The 18,939-nt window shown below is 51.2% G+C and overlaps 3 protein-coding genes and 1 pseudogene across 5 annotated transcripts in view; 2 read left to right on the top strand and 2 right to left on the bottom strand.

The window, feature by feature from the left end:
• The window catches only part of Alkbh6 (alkB homolog 6), a 5,246-nt gene extending 1,094 nt beyond the window's left edge, over nt 1-4,152 (top strand). Inside the window, exons 3-7 of the mRNA XM_032893950.1 lie at nt 219-287; nt 1,679-1,739; nt 2,073-2,224; nt 2,439-2,558; nt 3,761-4,152. Of these exons, the coding sequence (XP_032749841.1) occupies nt 219-287; nt 1,679-1,739; nt 2,073-2,224; nt 2,439-2,558; nt 3,761-4,024 (666 nt within the window). The 3' untranslated portion in view covers nt 4,025-4,152. The remainder of the gene's footprint in view (nt 1-218; nt 288-1,678; nt 1,740-2,072; nt 2,225-2,438; nt 2,559-3,760) is intronic.
• On the bottom strand, nt 346-688 carry LOC116892326 (annotated as a pseudogene).
• A 123-nt stretch (nt 4,153-4,275) lies between the features above and the next one.
• Nucleotides 4,276-9,204, top strand: Syne4 (spectrin repeat containing nuclear envelope family member 4). 3 transcript variants are annotated; one of them, XM_032893947.1, is made up of 9 exons: nt 4,276-4,592; nt 4,705-5,056; nt 5,208-5,346; nt 6,247-6,390; nt 6,583-6,777; nt 6,853-7,102; nt 8,129-8,202; nt 8,833-8,891; nt 8,984-9,204. In XM_032893947.1, the coding sequence occupies exons 2-9, from the start codon at nt 4,929-4,931 to the stop codon at nt 9,159-9,161; spliced, it is 1,167 nt and encodes a 388-aa protein (XP_032749838.1). In that variant the 5' UTR covers nt 4,276-4,592; nt 4,705-4,928; the 3' UTR covers nt 9,162-9,204. The 3 variants fall into 3 exon arrangements, with proteins under 3 accessions (XP_032749838.1, XP_032749839.1, XP_032749840.1); XM_032893948.1 differs by lacking the exon at nt 6,247-6,390; XM_032893949.1 differs by lacking the exon at nt 6,853-7,102 and having other exon boundaries at nt 8,128-8,202.
• Nucleotides 9,205-11,623: 2,419 nt separating this feature from the next.
• Nucleotides 11,624-12,606, bottom strand: Sdhaf1 (succinate dehydrogenase complex assembly factor 1). The gene has a single exon (XM_032893946.1). The coding sequence runs from the start codon at nt 12,538-12,540 to the stop codon at nt 12,184-12,186; it is 357 nt and encodes a 118-aa protein (XP_032749837.1). The 5' UTR covers nt 12,541-12,606; the 3' UTR covers nt 11,624-12,183.
• Nucleotides 12,607-18,939: the final 6,333 nt, after the last annotated feature.

The raw sequence follows: 18,939 nt of genomic DNA, 5'->3' as shown, positions 1-18,939 counted from the left end.
TGCTTTTAAAAACCTTCCTAATGCGGGGACCCTTTAATACAGTTCCTCATGTTGTTGTGAGCCCCCTCTACCATAAAATTATTTTGGTTGTTACTGCATAATTATTTTATGAATCATAGAGTCAATGGCTGGTTCCTGCTGGTTGGATCTGTTGACCCGAAGAGGTCGCGACCCACAGGTTGAGAACCACTGTCCTAAAGGCAGTCTTTCCTTCATAGGCGCCACCTCTAATCTACTATGTCCCTGACTTCATCTCCAAGGAAGAGGAGGAGTATTTGCTTCGACAGGTGACCACAGTGCCCTCTTTTTCTTTTTCTTTTTTTTTTTTTTTTTTGTGTGTGTGTGTCAAACGGCATAAACGTTTATTGGGGGAGGGGCCATCAATCGTCCTTGGCTGCTGCTTTCCTCATGGCTGCCAGCAAGTTTCTCAGCTCCTCCTGCTTCCTCTCGGCATGAGTGCGCATGCCCACCCTCTTTTTGATGAACCTGAGTGACTGCTTGTCCTTGAACACCTCGAGCAACTCCCTGGCCCATTGTTCATAGGGCGTGAAGCTGTACTCCTCCCGGATCATGTCTCGCATGAACTTGGTATGCTTAGTGAGGCGCCCGTGGTGCCGGCTGTGCCTCAGTTCTTCGTCACCTTATGGCCCTTGTTGAGGCCCACAGCCATGGGGTAGCGCGGTGCCATGGCTGCTGCTCTCCTAGGGTGGTCGGAACTGGACCCCCTCCCCCAAGTGTTCTTCTAGCCTGCCTTTCTTGTCTTCTCACAATTCTTTTCCAACACTCAGCCCCCATATGAGAACCCCAGAACTTCGGTGGGAACCCTGGCAAGGAGAGTCCCTTAGCACACCCTCATCCTCCCCACTCCTCTTTCAGACATTCCCAGGTCTGTCTGAAAGAGCTTTCTCAGTCAGATGTAGTGGCACAGACTTGCAATCCCAGCTAGGAAGGCTGAAGCAGGAGGATCCCAATATCAGGCCTTTTGGTGTTTTAGGTTCGTGTGTGTGTGTGTGTGTGTGTGTGTGTGTTCCTGCTGTGGGGTCCATGCTAGGCACACACACTACCATCAGGACACACCTCCTAAGGGTGCACTTTATAAAGCTCACATTCTCTACCCTGAGATAGTCCAGTCTAACCTTTAAAACAAGGGTGTTATTGAGATCACATTCCTGACAGGAATAGCCCAGTGCAACCCCAGAGCCTTGGGAACAAAGTCTCAGAGCTCCTTTTCCCTATGTTGAGACGCCCAAGTTGTGTGTGGTGGCCCGTGCCTGCAGTGCCAGCTCTGGGTAGGAGGATTCAGGAGAATCAGGAGATTTTGAAAGCAGTCTGGGATACCATACCACACCAAGAGAAAAATCCCATTCACAGCTGTGGTGCAATCTGGATAGAGCATGTGTTCCCCATTGATTGCCAAAGTTGATTCAGCCGGTGCCTGGCTTGGCAAGTGTCTCTGTGCTTCCCCCACACCTTCATGAGACTCCTTGAAGCTAAACTCTCGATAAAGCAACCTCCCTGGATAGAGGAGGACCATTTTCCAGTCACGGTCATGTGAATAGCTGCTCTCCCCAACTAGAACCCCAGACAAGCTATGGATAGTCCCGTTTTCACCCCACGTGAAGGCCCTTGTGTGGGCATGTGTAGAAAAGTCGTGAAAACCCCATCCCTCACCTCCTAGGTTTTCAATGCCCCAAAGCCAAAGTGGACCCAGCTGTCCGGGAGGAAGCTTCAGAACTGGGGTAAGTGTTCCTGGCTAGGGATGTGATCGGGAAAGACGAGAAGAACTCAGGTTTAATGGTTTCAAAGTATATGGGGCTATCTCCAAGGGTCCCAGGCGTCCCAGAGCAAGGAGGACTTAGGGCTTGGTGGTGGTCTTGAGGGACGTAGGCATCTACTGGTTAGTTGGGAGTATCTCAAAGGGCCAAGTGCTTTGAAGGAAGCTTCAGAGAGATCCAGTGGCGGTCTCCAAACCTCAATGGGTAGTGATGCTTCCAGCCACTGGAACATCCTTAATGGGGGTACCAGATTCCAAGACTCTTTGGGTGCCTTCAAGAGTCCCTTGCACTCTGCAGGTGGGCTCCCCCACCCCCGGGGGATGGTCCCTGAGCGACTCCCTCCATGGCTTCAACGCTACGTGGACAAAGTCTCTGACCTCAGCCTTTTTGGGGGTCTCCCAGCTAACCATGTCCTTGTGAACCAGTACCTGCCTGGGGAGGGCATCATGGTAACCGCACATCCTCATCCCACTTCCCCTGCTGAATCCCTCCCCCAGATCTCCAAGTCATTAAGAGGTGGGCAGCCATCATGCTCGCCTACCCTGACTAGGCACACTCCGCCTAAGAACGTCCCTCCCTGTCCCAGCTTGGGACCCCACTTTGACTTAGTGGAGTGGGGTAGCCTCCTGCCCTGGCCATCTCTGGTGCCCCCTTCCTCCCCAGCCTCATGAAGATGGACCATTGTACTACCCAACAGTCAGCACCATCAGCCTGGGCTCCCATACTGTCCTTGACTTCTATGAACCTCGGCAGCCAGACGATGATGACGTCCCTCCAGAACAGGTGGGTCCCGAGATGATGTCCCAAGCTTTTAGGAGCATTCTGACGTCTGACCCCATATACTCCAGGATAGTCTGACTGTACTTGCATCTAGAGTATTCCTGACACCCAGATATGTTCCTCTATAGGGATCCCTACTCTCTCCCAGATACCCAGCCCAAACCCAGCCAATGTGTATGGTGCTCCAGCTGCTGTGATAGCCACTGATACTCCTTTCTCTGTGGTATTGGATGGTTAAGGGTATGAGTGACTGCGTCCCTCCCACAGACCGCTTGAGCTCAACATGGTGTTCCAACTAAACTGGTTTTTTAGAAGTTACTATTTACTTATTTTTGCGAACAGGTTTATGTAGCCCAGGCTGGCCTCATGTTTGTGTCTTCCTGTCCCATTCTCCCAGTGCCAGCGTTATAAGCATGGCTCCAACACACATTCTCGATATTCTCGGGATATCCCAATGTGTCATTCACTCATGTGTACCCCAGTGTCCTCCCAGACTGCAGGCTGCACCTTAACACCAGTGTCCTGAAACTCTAGTCATGTGCCCTATGATCCCTAGATTCTCCTTAACCCCACACGGCTCTGTTGGGGATACCCAACACCCTTATCTCTGACATCTAGCTCTTAAGTCATGCATCCTTGATACCCCAGTGTTCATAGAATCCCCCCCCCCTCACCCGCCACACCGTGGCTGGATGTTTCTCAGCTTCACTCCCTAAACTTCCCTCTTTTTCAACCCTTCCACCCAGTCAGGCTTGCTGCAATTCCTGACTAAAGCCTCCCTAACATCCAGAGTCCTGGGATAGGCCACTCCCTTTAACCTCTGTATTAGAGCCTGACCCCAGCAGTGCACCCCCAGATTAGCTCTGTGTAAGTATCCCTGGGACTGCCCATTTTCTGTCCCAGCCCCTCAGATGCCAGTGAAGGCTCCCACAGTGTAGTAACCCTTTATACCCTCACCTGTACATAGGCCCTGGCTTCTCCCAAAGGGCTCCGTGCTCACACACGAGCGTGCGCACGCACAAACACAGCCCAATAGCCTTGTCCCCAGAACCTATAGATTACCACTCCTCAGCCACCAAAGCTTCCATCCCCCAAAGCAAACTCTTGCAGACCCTTGCCCCCTGACCAACTGCTGGCGCCCGCTGACTTTTCACCCACTCCCAAACGCCGGATATCCACTGACCATTATCAACTGATTCCTGCAGCCCAGGCCTCCTCAGCAGCCCATCACCTCGCTGCTGGTGGAACCACGGAGCCTGCTGGTGCTCCGAGGCACGGCTTACACACGTCTGCTCCACGGCATCACAGCCACCCGCGTAGATGAGCTGGACTCCACCTCGCTGCCGCCCAATGCCGCTGCCTGCCAGTCGGCGTTGCCCGGAGCCCGCCTGGTGCGCGGCACCCGTGTCTCGCTGACCATTCGACGTGTACCCCGCGTGCTGCGCGCCAGCCTCCTGCTGAGCAAGTGACCACCAGGCTCCAAAACTCCTGACCTTGGAACCTTAGGGCAGAGATAGCTGCCCAGGGTTATTTATTTTCTCAGTAACTGTGGAAACCACAGAGAAGTCACCATTCCAAATAAACGGAAAATACCTTTTATTCGTTTTGGATTTTTTTTTTTTTTTTTTTTTTTTTGGCTGGGAACTGATGCTTCAGTTTCTTTCTTCCTTCCCTCCCCCCTCTTCAGTACTGGAGTTGGAGGTAGAACCCAGGGCTTCTCGGATGCTATACAAATATTGCACTAGTAAAATATAACCCCAACAACAATCACGTTATTTTTTTAGTTTCTCGATAGGGCCTCAATAAGGTCTAGGCTAGTCTTGAACTTGAAACCCTTTTGCGTGAGATGACAGGCTTTAGCTGCCAGGCGCTTGGACATTTTTTTCAGTATTACACCCGAGACTTTAAATGAATGGGATGGACCCTGGTACTCAGATACAGCTGTCCTTGAAGGTGACAGGATCCAGGGTCTTGAGGAAATGGGTGGAGTTTTCTATCTCAAAGCCCCGCGGCATGGTGTGGGGGTGGTGTTGGAAGGTTTAGGCTCAGGGGTTGGGGATTTAGCTCAGTGGCAGAGCGCTTGCCTAGCAAGCGCAAGGCCCTGGGTTCGGTCCCCAGCTCTGGAAAAAAAAAAAGAAAAAAAAGGAAGGTTTAGGCTCTGCTGGGGAAGAAGGAGTTAAATGCCTCCGCACCTCAGCAGGGCATCAGATTTCTCGGGTCCAGGTTCTTCCAGGAAGGGGTGGAGCTAGGCTGGCCCCTGGGCCTCTCAGTAGCCTCAGTCCTGGGTAAGTCCTGCTAAGAAAGCATGGAACACTGTCTAAGAAAGAGGCTGTTACTGGACATCCTCACCTGACTATCCCCAAGTGCACAGCCATGGCCCAGTTTCCGCCTCTAGGCCATGGATTCCCTCCAGAGCCTGTGAATCACCCCCTGGGAGGTCCTAGGGGGCTGGACGTTGCCGGACCTACCATCTGCCCTGCACCTGAGGAGGAGCCGAGCAGGTGGGGACTGGGGCTTGATTGGGAGCTCCGAGGGAGGGAGCTGTAGGAAGGGCCATGTGTGACCATGGTTGAATAAGGGCATGGAGAAAACTGGGGATGGGGTTTAGGTGGGAAAGAAGACACTGTGCCCATCAACATTTCTTCTCTCTAGGCCAGAGCAGGTCCAGGCCTCCTTGGACGCGCCTGAGCAATTCGTGGATGAACCGGAGAGCGCCGAGTCTGCCACCAGCCCCTCAAAACTACCCCTGGCCTCTTCCCATGAGCATCAAGATGGGGGCAAGCCCTGTGAGGTGAGCTGACCACACTCTCTGTTCCAGTCCCACTTCCCGCCTGTCCCCTTCAATCTGCCTCTTGCTCTAGGAATGATATGATGATTCTGTAGGGGTGCTCGGTATCCGTGGGGGAAGGGACACCGTAAGGTTTGACAATCAGAATAGAAGTATTTCAGTTATTTCTAATCTTTTTGTATATTTACCGTGTGTGCGTCTAAGTGTGAGCAGAAACACAGGCAGGTCATGCAGTCATGCATTCGGGTGCCAGAGGCCAGTGTCTCTCAGTCACTCACCACCATGGGTTTCAAGACAGGGTTCCCCATTGAACCTAGCTAGGTTGCCTGGCCAGTGAGCGCCACGGATCTGCCTGCCTCCACCCCTCCAGCACTGGTATTACCGAGCGACCGGTGCTACATGCATGGTTCTTTGTGTATTTATTTGCAGAGCAAACATTTTATCAACTGAACCATCTCCCTGGTTCCCCCCAACCTCTTATTTTGAGATAGGCTTTCACTGTGTGGCCCGGGCTGCCCTTGAACCGTCGATTCTCTTGCCTCAGAGACCTGGGGTTATACGTATAATTTACCATCTTCGAGCTGGACATATGCCCATATTTACCAAGTAAATAAGTAAATGAGATGTTTCATTAACGGCCGCATTCCCTTTGGGGGTACTCTCTTCCATTTCCGCTCCCCGTTTAGACCCATCTAAAGAGCTTTCTAGAAGGCTCGGGAACCTGAAGATCTTAAATTAGATGTCTCCAACATTAGGGTAAAGGGTTGCCAAGTGGGAGCAGTGCGAGTGTTGTTCTGGAGATGGGCACGCCTTCAAAGCAGCACCCACAAGGCAGCAGCTTGCTTGGGATAGGGGTAGCGTATTGGCCCACTGGCCCTGATTTTGGCCCCCTGGAATCTCCAGCACTCCGTCTCTGGTCTGGAAGTACTAGAAGCTGAACAGGACAGCCTACATCTTTGTCTGTTGGGGTTGAAGTTCCGGCTGCAGGACCTGGAACAAGGCCTTGCATCTTGGACGCTGGCCCACAACAGGATTGTCCAGCTGCAGGTAGGCAGTGGGAGGCCAGGATATGGGGGAGTGGGTAGAGTCCTTGTGTGAGTGTAAGCTTTCTTGGATAGAAAGTGGGTTTGTTGCATATCCTGACTTCTGCACAGGACAGGGAAGACAAAATGACTCCAGGCTCTGGGGTGGGGGATCTGGTATCACTGTCGTGTGTGAATGTCGAACTGTGTGTTCCAGGCCCTGCAGGCAGAGCTCCAAGGGGCAGCCGAACGTGTGGATGCATTGCTTGTATTTGGTGAGGGCCTGGCAGAGAGGAGTGAGCCCAGGGCCTGGACATCCCTGGAGCAGGTCCTGAGGGCCCTTGGAACCCATCGAGACACCATCTTCCAACGGCTCTGGCAGCTGCAGGCCCAGTTGATCAGCTATAGCCTGGTATGACCTGCCCTGGTAGTCACCAATCCAAACCCTAGTCCCCCCAACTCCCATGACATCTATCCTCTGCTCCAGGTGCTTGAGAAGGCCAACCTCCTGGACCAGGACTTGGAAGTTGAGGGAGACTCAGACGGGCCAGCAGCTGGTGGAGTCTGGGGGCCCTGGGCACCCAGTATCTTCCCCACTCCTGCAGAGTTGGAGTGGGACCCAGCAGGGGATGTTGGGGGTCTTGGACCCTCAGGGCAAAAGATATCTCGGATACCAGGAGCTCCCTGTGAGCTGTGTGGCTACAGGGGATCCCAGAGCAGTGGACAGGGCTTTGAGGGTGAGATCAGCCCCTCAAGGCTCCTTACTTGGCTGGAGCCCCACAAGGTACCTTTCTGCACCTTCTTTTTTTTTTTTTTTTGGTTCTTTTTTTCGGAGCTGGGGACCGAACCCAGGGCCTTGCGCTTCCTAGGCAAGCGCTCTACCACTGAGCTAAATCCCCAACTCCTCTGCACCCTTCTAGTATGGCCTTTTCCTCTCAATGAGGACTTGGCCCTGTCTCTGCCTCTAAGCCTCTCTTGTTCAAATTATTATTATTATTATTATTATTATTATTATTATTATTATTATTATTATTATTATTATTGACAGATTCATGCTATGCGGTATAGGCTGGCCTTGAACTCACAATCCTCCTGCCTTAGTCTCTTCAGCGCTGGGGTTATAGGCATGCCCGCCTATCTGTGTCCTCCCTAGCTGTCACCATGATTCTCTTGTGCACTCTGTATCTCCTTGCCTCCATGAATCCGTTTGCCTCCCTCCTCTCTTCTGTCACTGTCGCCTCATTCCTCTCTTCCCTGTGCTGTAGACACAATCCTGACCCTTCTCTAAGCACAGCAGTCACTCCCATCTCTAAGTCTTACCTACGTGCCCGGCTCACGTCTCCCAGTTCAGTCCAGTTTCCTTATGCCACCTCTTCAGAGAGCCGCTATGATCCAACTTAGCATCCCCACCATTACTTCCTGACGTTCCTCACCGCACCTTGACATGGTATATTTATGTGTTAACTCCCTACCTCTCAGGGTGAAATGCTAAGCTCCACGGAGACCAGGAAATTTTGCCCATTTCCCTTCTCACCAAGTCTCCTAGAATTGTGCCTGGCGTGTAACGGACACTCATTAAATATTTGTTGACAGAATGAATAAGTAAAGTTTCTCTCCTCTTAGTTTGGCTCTGCCCCTCTCTCTCTCTCCCATGAGATTCAAGTGTATCTGCATAATTTCTCCTCTGTGACACCTCTTTCCAGACCCTTCTCTAACCATGCCTCCGGTCTTCCGAGAAACACGAACCTTTCTCTGCCCACAGGACCTGCTCTCACTGGGGCTTGGCCACCGGAAACATTTGGCGGCTCACCATCGAAGGCGTCTCCAGAAGCCTCAGGTGAGCTAGGCGCACCAGGGGATGTCAATCCAAATAAGAGAGAGACAACGCATGCTGACAGCCACACAGACAGAGGAATATTCTCTTCCCTCTGTAACTGAAAAGTCTAGACGTCACGGGTTCAGGACCTAACATGCATCATCGTTCTGCCTCTGTCTTTTGGTCTCTTCTCTAACCCCAGCTGGAGTCCCTTTCCCCTGGTTTACTAACCTACCCTCTGACCCCCTGACCTACTTGCAGTCCAAAGTCCCAGGCTTGACTTCAACCTGCCCAGCTTGGGAGACAGGCTGCACTCTGAACTAGTCAGAGTGCTCCGATTGGCCAGGTCTGAGTCACATGCCCCCTCACAGAAGAGGGGAGAGCGGAAGCCAGCCTAGAGTGACCCTGAAGGTCTGAATGGAGAGGCACCCACACACCCACACATCATGACATCAGCAGTGTCAGGAAAAGGGGAGTGGATGCCTGAAGGACAGGTACAGATGCCCACCTCACTATCAATTCATGTGTGGTTCAGGGATGATAGAAAAGGAGGAGAGATAAGCCTAGCCCTGTGGGTCTAGAGTAGTGAGAAAATGTCCCCTCCAAGTGTCACTGACATTCCTGCTGCTGCTGTCTGCTATCTACCCTCAGGACAAGAAGAGGCAAGGATCTCCTAGTCTGCCCGATGCGATGCTGGAAGTGGATCGTGGGTGAGAGGCTTGAGAGACTGGGCTTGGGGGGTTGGGAGAGAGGGATCATGGTAGCGGCCCACCCTTGGTTTTAATACCGTGTCTTTTCTCAGGGTCCCAGCTCCTGCTTCCAGGCGGCCCCTGACCCTCCTCCTTCTCCTTCTCTTCCTCCTTCTGGTGGGTGCCACATTGTTGCTGCCCTTGTCGGGGGTCCCCTGCTGTTCTCATACCCGGCTGGCCAGGACGCCCTACCTGGTGCTCAGCTATGTCAATGGTCTCCCTCCGATCTGAGTCCACCAGCCCAGACGTGTGCATTAAATGTTCACTTTCAAGAGATGTCTGAGAATATTAACGCTTGAGAACTTGGAAACAGACACAGCTCGGATGTGTTCTGACAGCCCCTTCTGTCCTCTTTGTCTCGAAGGCAGAACGCAGAGAGCCTATCTTAGTTGTGGTTCCCCAAATTGTGACACAAAGATCAAATGCAACCCAAGCTGTTGACTGAGTGGTAGGAGAACGTGGACATGATCCAGGAAAGAGAGCAGGCCGCCATTGGTTGGCTTAAAGAGCTGGGGGCTGCAGTTAGTACGCAGAGTACCAAATGCCCGGAGACCCTAGGAAACCGTGTGGAGCACGCTCAAACTGGTTCCAGGCTTCCACACCTCACTGGTGAGGTCTCCTTCTCGGGAGGTGGACACCGTAATACTTCCCATCTATCTGTCTATCCTTCCCATGAACACCAGTCTCAGGCCGAGGGAGAGAGAAAAGCACACTCAGCACCTGCCAAGGAAGCAGGTGCCAGGCTGGGGCAGGTGCTGTTGGCGCACTGCCAGCACCTGTCTCACGCCCATCCTGGAGATGTTCCCATATTCTGCACAGACCGGTATAGGCTGTCACTAGCTCAGGACTGAGACAGTCACTCTCCTTCGTAGGATAATTTTTTCCCCTTGGTAGTTTTACTCAGAGTTCAGGCTGACTTTGAACCTCCTGCCTCGACCTCCAGGGGGCTGGGATTACAGGTGTGTGTCATCAGGCCTAGCTAATATTTCTGTTCTGCATTGCGTGGAATGCAACCCAGGCAGGGCCTAGAGCATGCCAGGCAAGTGGTCCACCATTGATCCGAATCTCTGGTCCAAAGTCCTGGGATTGTCCACACTGGGTTGCAGCCTGATTTCCTCAAATCTACGGTGTGAGGGAAGAGGTGGTAACAGACAAACACAAGAACAAAGCAGAGCCGGTGCTGGCCCATGCTCATTGAACACAGCTCTTCCTCCCTGTGCTGGCCTCCAAGCTGCACACAGAATGTACGCCTCCTTGAATTGCCACAAGACCCCACTGTAGCCAGGTGCCAAGAGAGGTCAGGGCCAAGGCCACCCAAGAGTGAGTGACTAAGGCCAAGTGATCCCTGACTTAATGGAAACAGGAGTTTGTGTGGTAACTGAGACATTCAGGACTTCTGGCACAACTAAATCCTAATGATGTCTTCATTTCTGCCCTCCCACCCCACCCACCCATTTTGTCTTTGTCCATTCCCTAGTGGCTAGAGTGTCTATCAATTTACTAGTCAACAGGATAGCTCTCCCTTTAAACTTCCATACTTAGAGTCCCCAGGAGGGCTCCTCTGGCTTAGGCCACGTGTTCTGCCTTCAGGAGGGGCCAGTCAGGTCTGCTGGAATCATGGGGGCTAACCATGGGGAAGGGAGTGTGTCTTCAAAGTAGATGGAATGGCTACTGGAAATGCAAAATCGGGTACTGAAGAGGCCTGGGGAACAGTAGCTTCTAGGAAAGTCCACGTTAAGATAATGCAAACCAGTAGCTAAGGGGTATATCAGGGAATCTGTCATTATGGTCTGTCTTCCTAAATACATCTATCTATACCTACCCATTTATCTACCTACCTACCTACCTGTGTGCACACAGGCAGATGGACATTAGATTGCCATAGTTCTCATCTTCTCCTGTGTGTTCCTTGGGATTTAAACTCAGCTAGTCAGGCCTGTCACCAAGCTCCTTTTTCCACTGAACCTTCTCTCTGGCCCCCTTTCCTTCATTTTTGAGACAAGATTGCTCTATGTAGCTCAGGCCCTTGGGGCCAGGAGATGAGACAGGAGACTGGGATATGTCAAGGGTACAGGTTGGGTAGGACTTTAGTAGTCACTTTCAGACCTGGAGTTGAGATGATCAACAAGGGTCGCCTTGGGGTTGGAAGAGAATCCCAGTGGTTATCTCACTTGCTTAGCAAGCACAAGGCCATAAACAGAGCAAACACAGATTAGCATGTGTTGTGGTAGAACAAGCCTGTGATCTGGAGGTAAAAGGAGGAGTTGCAAGCCATTATCCCTTACATGAACAGATTGAGGCCAGCCTGGGTTAAGTGAGTCCATGTCTTAAAAACAAAAACTACCCAACCAAGATCACCTTGCTAAATAAAACCGAAGCTGAGAGATGAGCAGAGAGCTAACATCCTATGGCAGGAGGGTGGGGGTGATGTAACAAAGTGAGATAAAAGCCATATGAAAACAGTGTCACAGGCTCTTTATGTCACACACCAAGCCTCAGTTGGGGTTCCATATTCCTCCCTTTTGTTCCCACCTGCCTCTCCAACCTTGGCATGGCAGTACATGCCAATAATCTTGGAGTTTAGAGGCTGAGGCAGAAGGAGCTGACGCTAAGAGCAGCCTAGGCTATATTCTAACAAGACCCTGTCTCAAAAGAAAAAGCAAAGGCCCCTAATGAAAGAATCAACAAGATTATTAAGACAACAAGGAAGAAAGCACACCTCACATTTATTCCCTTTATACAAGAATCCTGAGGAAGATTGACAAGAATAGGGGCTAGGGATTCTCCAGGAGTCTCAGGCTCATCAGCTGGGGTGAGTTACTGTAACCTCCCTTACAATCCTAGTTCTTCACAACAAGTCGACAGTGGTTTTCCAAACCGGACTGCGAAGCTTCTCATGGTTCATCAGGGTGTTCTATTAAACATGCACGGCAAAAAGGCTGTTTTCTCGGCATTAAAAACAGCAAAAGGCAGGGAGTGGGGAGGTGTATGTGTTCTTAGAAGTCAAGAGAGGTGTCACGCCCCGAGGGGAGGAGAGTCTGTGCTCTCTTTGACTTTGGGTTGGTGAATCCCAGCATACATTGCTCAGCCCGCCGGTGCCACAGGATGCCCGGAACCTCCTTGGTGAGGGAGAGTCTGACCTCTCACCATGCATCGAGAAAATTCCGTTGTCTCTTAAGACATCTCAGCTTCCATTTGGATGAGTTCCCGATCTTCCTCCCAAACTGTCAGAAGGAACCTTTCTCTGGGTCTGTCACCGTCCATCGGATCGCGTTTCCCGTGCTCCCGTGCCTTCACAAGGATTCTTTAGGGCATCACTATCGTCCAGCCTGTTCCCCGGGGCTGTCGCGTCGACGGGTTCTTCAGTGGGGCCCCGCGGGCGCACGAAAGTACCCATGGCCGTGGCGTGGCCGGAACGCAGCAGCTGTAGCTGGCGCCGTCCCCGGCGATACAGATACTCAATACGCAGCACGTCGGAGCGCGGAAGGCTGGCGTGCTGCCGGAACTCGGCCCGCACCCGCGCCTCGGCGCCCGGCTTCCCGCGCCCGGCGCGCAGCAGTTCGCGGTACAGGCTCAGAACTTGCCTCTGCAGCCGGCTGGGCCGGCTCATGACTGCTGCGTCGCGGTCAGTCGCCCGGACCCTACCGGAAGGACCGCCCCGACAGACAGTGCTGAGAAGCTAACGGGCAGGGCCACAGTCACATCCGCCAGAAGTCCCGCCTCCTGCTAACCGGTGCCGCCGCATCCGATTGGCTAGTACTGCTGTAGGTCGTGGCGGCCCTGGAAGTGGGCGGGGTCTCTGGTGCTCCGGTTCACCCTAAAGGGTAGGCTTTGAGTGGCCTACAGTCCTGGTTATTTCTGAACTTGAGTTGACGCAGGGGGCAGAGCCTAAGCGGTTAGACGCTAGAAGAGAGTAGGAGGAGATAGTTCTGAGTCTGAGTCCTGGAAGGACTGGGAGCGAAGAGTTCGAATCCGGGAATAACCAGGGGGCATAGGGATATTGGGAAGAGACAAGCAGTTTTTAAAAAGATTTTTACTGTTTGGGGGGCTGGAAAGTGCATAAACTGACGACATGACCACTCCATGGTATGGTTAAGGGAAAGCTGTTTGTTGAATTGTTTGTTGTAGATATGAGAGAGAGGACAACCAGAGACATCTAGAAGAGTCCAGAATAGACAGAGGAAATAGATTGGACATAGCCAGAGCTGTCTGTGAGAGAGGAGAAAATAGTGTTGGGGTTCAGGATTAACCATATAAATCACGGGGCGACACCAGTGTCAGTAGGGTATCGAGATGGTTTATGAGCACACATTCCAAGACTGATTAATCAGGCATGCAGACCTCAGGCAGTTCTCAGGGCCAGTTTTTATATGGGGGAAACCCCTGAACAGATGCATTTGGCTCTCTTGACAAAGCAGCACTGTCTGACCTTTAAGCTCATTGGCTGGGTCTAGAGGCAGGAAGGCTAGGGAATCCCCAGAGGTCTCCAGGGAGGCTCTAACCGACAACATGATGTTATGGTCAGGGAACATTAGGTCAGGTTAAGGTCATGAGCTACAAAATGAAGGTTGAGGCAATATGGCAGAACTGTTGTCAGGTTTAACACTTAACAAATAGCAGGAGATAAGGCTGCAGGCTCTTTGTTTTATTGACAGGCTCCACATGTAGCTATACATCGCTTCTAGAGGTGAGGGAAAGGATGCCAAGTTTCTTAAGTTCCTGAGCTGTACTGGCTTTTTTTCACCACCAGAAATCTTCCTGCAGTCCAGGGCGAGCTCATTTCTGGATATTTGGACTGCCCTTTGGAATTGGGGGATTGGAGTTTCTCTTGGAGCTGACAGAAAGTTCAGCTCTTAAGTGTAGCCAGTCTCTGTTACTTTGTGGGTTTTTCTTTATCCCACCCTTTATCCCTGCCCTCCATTCTACCCCCTTCACTAAATAGAAGAGAAAGAAGGGGAGAGGAGAGGGAAGGGGGGAGAGAGAAGAGAGAGAGGGAGAGAGAAGAGAGATGGAGTTACAGCTCGTAGTGAGCCAACATGGTATGGGTGCTTGGAATGAACCCAGGTCCTCTGGAAGAGCAGTCAGTGCTCTCAACCACTCAGCCCTCTCTCCAGCATGTATGTATGTGAACACGTTGGACAGGCCAGAGGAGAGGGTCAGAGCCCATGAAGTCTATAGGCTTCACCCATTGTGAATCTAATGGGTGCTGAGTGTAGGAGAAACAAGGCAGCGGTGGACCGACTCCATTTCAGTAGGCTGCGGTTGCTTCATTGAAACATTTCTGTGGGATGAAGGTTGGGTGCATTTAATGGCGATGGGGACGTGTTTATGTGCACACACACGTATAGGTAGCCACAAGGAACTTACAGGGATCTTTTGTAGTTTGGCTGAGAGCAGAGTGGGTTGTTTTTCAATACCCAGGCATATTGTTTCTGCAGGTGGAACAGAAGACTGGGGCTGAGCCATCTTTTATGGCTAAAGGCTGTGTCAGGAGCCCTTTGCCTGCTTCTCTGAAGCAAAGAGAGGTGGGGGGGAGGGGGGGAAGAAGAAGAAGAGGAGGAGGAGGAGGAAGAGAGGAAGGGAGAAGATCGAGGGAGGGAGGGAGGGAGAGAAAGAGAAGTCTGCCTGCCAAGCAGAGTCAGGGTGGGTCAGGGTCTGTTGGCAGATTTCCTGGCCTGCTGAGGTATGGGATGATAAGAGGACGTACACTTGGAGCTCAAGGCTCAGGGCTGAAGATTCTGTTGACCTTGGTGGAAGGAACATGGGGGCCTTTGGATGGGAACAGATGTCCTGTGTATATTTCAGCAGTTGTTTCTATTAGCTTGTGGCTTTGCTTCCCACAGTACGGCGAGGTATAAAAAGGCTATAAAAAAGAAACTGGAGGCTGCTGCAGTATCGGCTGGCAGTCCTCCCAAATCTATCTCTTTGTCTTTGCATCTTCTTTCTCTCTCCCAGACTCGCCCCACTCCCCACACAGACTGTTCGACTTCCGTTGGGGCCAGCGCAGGGCTATTGCCCCATACAGCCTGATTCAATTCTAATGACCTGAGACTATTATTACCCAATACTGAGACTTGAACTCAGGTCCTCTGGAAGGACAGCAAGTCCTCCTAACTGCCGAGCCATCTCTCCAGTTTCCTCCCTTTGTGAAAGGTGCAGGGCCTTGCATGTTGTTGGGAAAGTCCTTACGAACTCTTGGCCTAGACTGGCAGTCTTCAAGCCTCCCCAGGGTATCAGTCCTCAAGGCTGTGAAGTGTCATTCTAATTACATTCGGGGTGGGGACTGGGAGTGGGGGTGGGAGGGTAATGGACCCTGCCCACCTTGAGTTTCTTAGGACAAGGAGTGAGGGATCAAAGTCCTCTGCCCAGTGCCCTTCTATGTCTCTCCTTGTGTAGGTGAGCTAAGTCACTGGTGTTCTGTTTTATAAAAAAAAAAAAAAAAAAAAATAAAAAAAAAAAAAAAAAAAAAAAAAAAAAAAAAAAAAAAAAAAAAAAAAAAAAAGGGGTAAAGGAAAAAAAAAAAAGGGGATCACTTCCCCCTGAGGGGGGGGGGGGGGGGGGGGGGGGGGGGGGGGGGGGGGGGGGGGAGGGAATGGGGATAGAAGGGGCAGAGGGGGAAGAAAGGAAGAGAGCAAGAGAAGAGAGTGAGGAGGGGGCAAGCAGTCCCTTTTATAACCAGTCAGGCATACCTGGCTGTTGCCCAGTAACTGGTGCTGAGCCTAAAAGGTATGCTAACAACTGGGCCACAGTCCTTATTCCATTTTATATATGTTCCTGTAAGAAGCCTTGGTGTGTGTGTGTGTGTGTGTGTGTGTGTGTGTGTGTGTGTGTGTGTGTGTCTGTACTCAGTGATCTGTCTCATCTCTCTATCTGTCTTAATGTGGTCTTGCTGAGGCCATAACCTGTTTTACCTGGTGGTGCACACCTTTAATCCCAGCACTTGGGAGGCAGAGGCAGGCAGATCTCTGAGTTCAAGGCTAGCCTGGTCTACAGAATAAGTTCAAGGTCAGCCAGGGAAACCCTGTCTTGAAAAACAAAACAAAACAAAACAAAAAACCCAAAACCCTCAAACCCTGTTTTATTATTTTTTCCATCTAAGTTGTTTACTGAGCACTTACTTTATGCCAGGCACAACTCTGCACACTTTAATGTTTATTTGTTTTCTGTGATTTATGCTCTACAGGGCTGGAGATGTATGAAACCCTGGGTTTGATCCCCGACATTGAGTAAAACCAGTTTATGGTGCTGTACCTGTTATTCCAGCCTAGATACATAGCAAGACTCTGCTTCAAAACTGAACAGCACAAAGATTCTGAAGGGGCCAGCGATGTGTACACCAGCACAAATGTGTACACCAGCACAGATGGGTACACCAGCACAGATGGGTACACCAGCGCAGATGGGTACAGCATGGGTACACCAGCACAGATGGGTACACCAGCACAGATGGGTACACCAGCGCAGATGGGTACACCAGCACAGATGGGTACACCAGCACAGATGGGTACACCAGCACAGATGGGTACACCAGCACAGATGGGTACACCAGCACAGATGGTTACACCAGCACAGATGGTTACACCAGCACAGATGGTTACACCAGTGCAGATGGTTACACCAGCACAGATGGGTATACCAGCGCGGATGTATCTGTTCTTTTGGCTTGCTCCTCTTGCTGAGGCCATCTCTTGATTCCCAGGATTCAATGGATTTTAAACTTCCATTCATTTCTATCAAGTGGCCTTTTACCTCTAAGATAACTTTGTCAAACAGGTTGACAGACTTGCTTTATTTTCCTGTGGCCTGGAGGAGTCATAAAACCTGAAACACTTACTGTTCCCCCTGCCCCTGCTTCCCCAAGGCCTTCTGACCCCTGACCCCTCAATCTGCCTTTGGAGACTAGTCTTGCTCTCAGTTTGTAAGGTTTCCTAGGTGACACACTTTCTCTTGAAAGACCCCCAGAGCGGGGAGACCCTCACTCAAGTTTCGGGATGACTCGACCCCCCAAGAACTCACAAGAGACCGTCCTTACTGTAATCACATGAGGTTTATTGATAGCAACCAGTGCACTGGGGTCGAGACTCGTATCCCATGCAGGGGTAGAGGAGTTCAACCCCGAGTAGCTGAGAGAAGGGGTATTTAAAGGAAGAAGCCACAACCCAAGGGGGTAGGGATGACGTCATTGGAAAATGTCGAGAATACCAGTGAAAAATCACAAGGAGAAGCTTCCTGTTTCTCAAGATTGTTTTCAAGATTGTAATCTAATTTTATGGTCAGCTAGTTCCTGGGAGAAGCTTCCTGTTATCTTACTAGGTCAGGATCCCGTACTTAAGGGCCTATCTTACTCCCTTTTATCTAGTTCCTGGGAGAGCAGGCTCAAGAAATGTGACCTTTTACCTACTTACTGGCAGAGGGCAGGGCTGGAATTTGAGGTATTTAGGGCTTCTTAGGGGTGAGATAGCATTTCCAAACTTCTGACTTCTCGGCTGCATTTTTCATTCTTTCACTCTCAGCTTCCAGATGTGGACAGATTTCCCAAGACCTGTGCCATCAGCTGGCTAATGTGATTGGTTTAGAGATAAGAAATGGCTTTGGGACAATGAGGATCTGCCCTGAGCCTTTTGCTCAGATGGAGACAGAAATGGTGGCTCCCAACCAGGATTGCCATTGCTGCTTAGTTTCTAACTAGGAGTGGTGGCCCCACCTGTGTCCCACAGACACAACAGTGGTCTGAGTATCCAGCTGTAGCTTGTTGTGATTTGCCCTGGAGTTATCTGTATTTTAATGTTAATTCCACTGCCTCAAGGACAGCTGCCTAGTCAGTACTCAGAACTCAGGTGACTTCACCAGAACCACCTCCCCATTGAATTTGTAAAGTACAGGTGAGGGGCAGGTACAGGATAGAAGGAGGCCTGTCATTGGAGGAGAAGGAAGGATGGGCGGGAGAGAAGTTTGAAGGAAGAGGAGGAGACTAGAACAGAGAGGAGAGACAGGACAGAGGAGAGGGTGAGAAGCCATGGCAGGTGACGTTAAGATTCTGCTCTGTGTATTTACAAGTTGTTATTAATGTTCCTAAGGGATGGATTGTAGGGAGCGGCGCAGCGAAACAAAGATGGCGCCAACATCCAGCCTGGTCTGGATGTACCCCTTGCTAGGGTGGCCATATGATAATGAGGTGATCCAGCGCCCTCCTGTGGTGAACAATAGTACTGCGCATGCATGGGGTTTTGCACCTGGCATCAGCCTGGCTGGGGCGGTACTATGCAAATGGGGTGGTTCATGCCGCGCCAATCTCTGGAGGACAAGTAGCTGGGATGACAGTGGGGTGATAGTGGGGTGACTCATGCCCCGCCAATCCCTGAAAGAATATTAGCATACTGTTGTGTATATAAGGCGAGCGACTTTGCCGCTCGTGGTCCCCTTATCAGCAATGGAGGTGTCCTGCAGTAAAGGCTGTTGAAAAGAATCCAACCGTGTTGCATCTTCCTTGCTAGCCGAGGTGGGCGCGACAATGGATGGTACCCCTGGCTTTGTATGTTTAAGTGGGCAGTTATATCTTGTCAATTGGATCTAAGATTATTGTGTTGCGTGTTCTTCAATGTGTAGATTTAAGTAATATAATGGAGTGTGGGGCGACTGGTCTGGGCCGCCTCGGAGTTGGGATGTGTTTCCGCCAAGATATCCAGGAGATATCTTGGGGCACCGCGGTGCCAGACCTAGGGAGGTAAAAGACACCTATACCTTTTTTATTTTTATATTTTTACAACAGCAGTAGCTATCTTCAAATATCCGCCCCTCGTTTCTTCCCCGGAATGGGGACACTTAGCTACACACCTGGCCGCTGTGTTAAAGATGGACCCTCCATCTCCCTTGTACGCAGATGATAACGTTCTGCAGCGTGTCGATGTGTGGGAAGTAGAAGGCGGTGACATGGGCCCTTTCTGGCCTGTGGACTTAGAAGAGGCTCAGTCCCTTTGAGTGCACACACCCCTCTGTCCTGCGTGTGTGT

The sequence above is a fragment of the Rattus rattus genome, chromosome 2, assembly GCF_011064425.1.
Source record: "Rattus rattus isolate New Zealand chromosome 2, Rrattus_CSIRO_v1, whole genome shotgun sequence".
NCBI classification, from domain to species: Eukaryota; Metazoa; Chordata; class Mammalia; order Rodentia; family Muridae; genus Rattus; species Rattus rattus.
Note: the sequence above shows the minus strand (reverse complement) of the source record. Positions and strands in the feature narration are given on the sequence as shown.